This window comes from Trachymyrmex cornetzi, unplaced genomic scaffold (assembly GCF_001594075.2).
Source record: "Trachymyrmex cornetzi isolate Tcor2-1 unplaced genomic scaffold, Tcor1.1 scaffold67, whole genome shotgun sequence".
In the NCBI taxonomy this organism is placed as follows: Eukaryota; Metazoa; Arthropoda; class Insecta; order Hymenoptera; family Formicidae; genus Trachymyrmex; species Trachymyrmex cornetzi.
This window is the reverse complement of record NW_017299992.1, coordinates 2,484,988-2,491,208: the sequence shown is the minus strand read 5'-3', so window position 1 is coordinate 2,491,208 and position 6,221 is coordinate 2,484,988. Positions and strand designations below refer to the sequence as shown.

Here is a 6,221-nt window from a genome sequence, read left to right as displayed (position 1 = left end):
TATATTTATATATATATATATATAAAATAGAAATACAAAGAACATACGTATATATATATACCCAATTTAAAATATTGTATCTTGCAACAAAGTAGACAATGCCGTGCGGCGAGGCACGTGATCAGTATCACCTTTCATTGAAATTGTGGCCGGTAAATTAATACATACTGGGACACTGATTAGCCAACGCCACCGTCGATCGTTGTCGACCGCAAACACCCGTTATGCTAATTTAATAATTGTCGTTCCTTATAAATTCTGCCCTTTCCATTCGCTTCCCTTCTCGCCGCGGCGCGGCGACGTGATCGAATCGGAGTGCAGTTGCGTTCGGTACACGCGGCGCACGCACTTAAGCGGAAAAACAGCGTTTAAATGAGAACGCTCTTTATCCACGCCTACGATCAAGCAAATATCGCGAAAACGAATCATTCTGCGATATTTTACGGCATTTCGTCACGAACAAAGTAAATCTCGTCAAAATGTTTCACCAGAGTGCTGTAGTATCACCGTCATCAAATGTTTTATGAAAAATCTGATAATGGATTACTATATAGAGACCTTATGGCCAATATTCATAGACGATTCTCATTTTAAGACTATCTTAAGTGCAATCTTAGGATGTTACAAACTAATTAGATAGCTGCATTAACATTTTAAGATATTACTTAAGACGGTCTTAAAATAAGAAGCGATTACGAATACCGTTTTTAAAATTCCCTGACTTTTCCAGGTTTTCCAGATAAAAATGGGAAATTTCCATGAGAGAGAGACCAATATAAAATATGTAAAAATTTTAACATTTAGAATCAAGGATTATAAGAAAGCTAGCTTATATTATTAAAAACACAAAAGAAGCTTAGTAGCATAATAAGATTTTAGGGGCAAATTCAAGCCAATGAAAAATAAAAAATTAGTATTGGAAAAAAGAATGCAGTTATGACGAAAAAGAGCGATCAAATAAAATTACTGAATAAAATATAAATTTTAATTATTTTTCAAAAGTCGTTTAAAGTGAACAAAATGAGTTTTGAATGTATTTGATTATAAACGTCAGATATAATAATTAAAAAATTATAAAAATTATTTGGAATAGGAGCAGTTAGCGGAATTGTGAGCAAAGTTCAAAATTCCAGTCTTTTATATTTTCCCCTGACTTTTCTCGCTTTTCTATGACTAATTTCAATTTCCTTGACTTTTTCCGGTTTCCAGGTCTGTGGCAAGCCTTGTATACCTTGTACTCTCATTCTTTTGATATATCTTTATATATCTTATTCTAATTTGTATTATCTTCATTATACACTATTAGATTTCAAAGGAGCAATGATATATAATCCAATCTCTTGAATTAAATAAACATTTTGTTATTTTTAACTTCTATCTATATGTCAAAATGTAAATTTTGACCAATCCATTTCTGTGGTTAGTTTCAAAGTAAACATCGTTCATATTAACGTATGCATTTAGTAAATAAATCGTATGCATTAGTAAGTAATAAACAAAATTTGAGTCAAATTTAATACACTGTTAAAAATGTCATGAAATTTAATATACTTTTAAATTACACAATTTGAACTTAATTTCATGACATTACATTAAATTTAATGTATTTATAACTGAAAAATATATTTATGTATGTGTACATGAAATTTAATGTATTTTCCATGAAAATTTACGAAATTTAATGTACTTTTTATAAAATTGTATGAAAAGTACATTAAATATCATAAATTTAATGTACACGTTCATTACATTTAAGTAACTACTGTAACTTAATTTTCAGTTAAATCATTCATTACTTTTAATTTCGTCCATAATCACGAACTTCATTTACATAAAGGAAACTCGTGGTTACTTTTCTAACAGTGTACATTTTCTTGAGTTAAATTGTTTGACTCCATTGGTTCAATCAAATTAACGACAAATTTAATTATCGTTTTAGTTTTAACGACATATTCAGTAAGAGCAGTGACGTTTAATCCATGGATTAAAAATAACTCAAATTAAATATAATTTGACATTATGAATGTAACAGTATAATTTACTGAAATTGACAAAAATGATAATCAAAAGTTTCTTATCTCGCCGGACTCTGATATACACTGTTAAATCTATAGTGTTAAATTCAACCATGAGAATAAAATGTATAAATGTGTACAATTCTACTAAATTAGATCAGTTCCGATTCGCAATTGAGCAATTTAACTTGACCAAAGAAATTAGAAAGACGATCTCGAGGTTGCTCAAGTTCGCGCAATTTCTAGATAGATTCTCCGATTTCACTTATTTAATCACCATTATCTTTCACATACACAAATTCGCTTGTATGTGATAAATATTCCGATTTGATAACACGACAAGAAAGTGTTCTTCCTCGAAGGCTACAATCTCGGAAGTAGCACAAGATAATCTGTTTATAAAAGGATTGATTGACGTATCATGCGTGTGACTATACATAATAAATCACGCAGCAACGCAAATATATACACAGAAAATACCATCTCTGTAATCTGCAAATTCTTTAATTATCTCCTACGCGATAATATCAAAAAAAGATTATTTTACTTAAATTAATTTTCGCAATTTTCATTCTAATATATTGATAGTTTTAATTTAACATTTCGTTGAAGATGGTTTAAATTGTTTAAAATTAACTGAGACAAATAAAAGCTTATATATTAGAAAGTCCTGAAAATTATCTATCATATATTATAAGCTCTCTTAAAAAAGTTTTATTTAATTCTTTTCTTTGAAAAATTCTTTTAAAAAAACAATTCAATTTTAAAAAATTGTGGGACAAAGTTTTTACAAAGTAAATTTAAGATGCAATAAAAAAATATTATAACGATATAATTATTCTAAATTATTTATTTTTAAATATCTACAATTATTTTAAATATCACTGTATTATTTTATTTTATAATAAATTATTGTATTATGATTTTTGAGAGAGAAATCCAATGTTCAATCTGTCATAATATAATTTTCATCAAAAAAATATTAAATAGAATAATGAATAAAATTAAAATATTTCTTATGGTTAAACTGGCTCTGCATATTCATTATATATGCAATATTTAAATAAAAGGTGCTAAATATTCCGTGTTTTTAATTTACGATTTGCATCCAAAATTTGTTTTTCTACACTAAGATCATTCATTCGTTTTTTCTTTTATAATGGATTTTTTTTCTGATTCAAATTGGAGTCACAATATACAGGATGTCCCCTAATTACTGACACAGCGCTCGTATGCAGATAGAGCGGACTAAACCGAGGAACTGAATCAAAGAATCCTCCACCATTTTACAATTCTCGCAAATTAATGAAATATTATATTTCTAAAGATTGCCGGTAAAATAAGAGAGCAGGTGAAATCAATGTATAAAACAACTTTAAGATATCTTCCATAATTTTTTAGGAAATATTTTAAAGATGTTTCTTCAAAAATTCTTATTAAAGATATCTTAAAATTGTCTTATGCGTCAACACTCTGCTCGTTGAGTAACTAAAAACAAAATTGCGAAAATTACAAAATAGTAGAGAATTTTTCGACAGTTTAGTCATCTTGTATACAAATGCCAATATATCAATAATTAAGAGGGACACTGTATATACTTTGAATCAGTTAATTTAAGAAATAATATCATTCCAGACATAGATAAAGAAGCTTTTATAGCTGTGCAGATCGTTTAATAGCTGTGCAGATTGTAAAAAATTAAAAATATATTAATCAATACAAGGCATTACAAGGACTATTGATGTCAAATTAACAATATAAATAATAGAAAGGGCATGTAAGAGTCGGTTATAAAGATCGCACAAATAACAATTTAAAAAAGTTAAGATATAAAAATCGACTTTTTTTATTGAAGTAACAGTTTTGCTCGTATTTTGTATTATATTACAGATTAATTATATCCATCATGTTTGCATTCTTACCAGATTATCGAATTTATCAACAATCAATCTTCCGATCGTTTGCGAGTAATTTCGTATACTCTGTGAAGCACTCATCGGACATCGCACAATGCATGTATATTTTTTCTATCTCTCTATCACTATAGTTATTCGATGTACAATACTTATGCTCTTTTATTACATCTGAAGATGACTCAAACTAGCGGTCGAAACACGTTATGTTATGATTATTGTTTTAATTTAATTTAATTACAGTCGATTTATATATATATTTTATATATATATTTAACTTTTTTAACTTGCTATTTATGCGAACTTAATAACCGACTCTTACTTACATGACCTTTCTATTACTTATATTGTTAATATAAAAAAATTAAAAAATATTCAGAAACACATTCGAAAGAAATTGTTAGATATTTTTTTCGATTAAATTAATTCATTCGTGTGAGACTGATAGCAATCTCAATTTAAACAATTGAGACAAGGAAAAAAAATAATTACCATTACAAATTACGTAGAATCTGTCAAAGTATGCTATTCGCCAGCCTATTATTTTGTTAAGGAGAATTATAATTGCATTAAAAAATCGGATCAATTAGACCGACATTCATAGTCGATTCTTATATTTGAGATCGTCTTAAGATGTCATAGGTCAATCAGAGAACTGTAACATCTTAAGACATTACTTAAGATGATTTTGAAATAAGACCCGATTAAATGAATACCGCCATTATGAATACCAGCCTTAGACCCGATTCCACCAAAATAAGATTATCTTTAATCTCAATTCAACTTACTGTTTAATTCTAGGAATTAAAATCGGAGAACTGTGCAACATCTTAAGACATTACTGATAATCTTGAAATAAGAACCGACTATGATACCGTCTTTATGAATACCGTCTTTATGAATACCGCCTTTATGAATACCATCAGCTTTAGACCCGCTTTCAAAATAAGATAATCTTTAATCTCAGTTTAACTTACTGCTTAATTCCAAGAATTAAAAAAAGATAAAGAGAGTAAATTGAACCGGGTCTTATCAGACATCCGTCAATGTATTATGAGTTCCCGCACATCTGCGTCAGCATAATAATATTTGTACTAAAGTCGATGTAGGACGCGACAGACACGCGAAGGACAGAGGCGAGGTAAACAGTGTACGTACGTGCGCGCGAGAGGGGAAGAAAGGGAGAAGAAGCACGTTGACGTTTCGTTTCACGGCTTCCAGATTCGCGCTTCGTAGTTCGTGCCGGAGCACACGGGAATCGTCCCGGGCACGGGGAATCGATCGCGGATCGATTGTTCGCCGGCGCGGCGCGGCGCGGCGATGCGGGGTGTCGACCTCCACGCCTCCACCGCAGTCTCCGCGGCTCCGGTCTCCGGCCCGCGAGAGGGTTGAACGACTCCAGTCCGCCGTTCACCCCTTCTCGGTTCCACTCCCTCTCCCATCCGCGTCGGCTGGCGCGCCGCAAATGGGCCGAGAGTCCGAGAGGCGAGGTTCGCTCGCACATAGTCTCACATACGCGCCAACCAGCATTACATAATATAAGCTTACCTGCATCAGCGGTACTAGCGAGAGATCGACGGCTCTGGCGTATAGTCTCTTCCTCGAGATTTTTCTTTCATCTCCCGCGGCGACCTCGGCCTGCCCGGCTTCCGGTAGGTCGTTGCGGACTCCGTCCTCCATCGTCGCTTCCAGGATGATTCGTCGTTTCCGTCGAATTCTTTTTCCTCGAACGATCACGATAAGGACGAGAAACGAGAATTCCAACAATGGAAACAAGATTCTCCGGCTTGCGCTCCGATCAACCCGGATCGATTTGCCGGCACGGCGAATTGAGAGATCCGTAGAAGGCGGACGAGACGGTGATAATCGCGCCGCGCGAGGGGATGAGCGGACTTCCGAATTCGGTCGCGCACGCCGCAACGAGGAGGCGCCCGATTTTCACCAGCGGTGGCGGCGACGGCGCGGGTATTACGTGGTCGATTCGCGAGCGCGTAAACTGACGGGAGAGTACGTTAATTTGATTAATTGTTGATTCTTCTGGTAAAACGGCAGACGGAGGAGCCGGACTACAGGAAGTCGCCTGTCGCGCGCGTGATACACGAAGAAACGGCGCGGCGGCACAAACTACAAACGCGCGCGACCGCGGACACCTTCACGCTGTACTCCGCGATGACGCCAAGTTCGACACGATACGGCGCTGCAGCGGTGATCAACGTTAGATGCGGGATACTTATTATTGCGGCGTCTGAGATGCGGAAGATACGAACGACGTTAGACAATGCGAGGCGAACGA

General features: G+C 34.2%; 1 protein-coding gene across 1 annotated transcript in view; it reads right to left on the bottom strand.

Moving 5' to 3' along the window:
- Positions 1-5,756, bottom strand: part of LOC108767333 (protein FAM46C) — a 129,904-nt gene extending 124,148 nt beyond the window's left edge. Inside the window, exon 1 of the mRNA XM_018517136.1 lies at positions 5,477-5,756. Coding sequence (XP_018372638.1) covers positions 5,477-5,608 — 132 coding nt within the window. The 5' untranslated portion in view covers positions 5,609-5,756. The remainder of the gene's footprint in view (positions 1-5,476) is intronic.
- Positions 5,757-6,221: the final 465 nt, after the last annotated feature.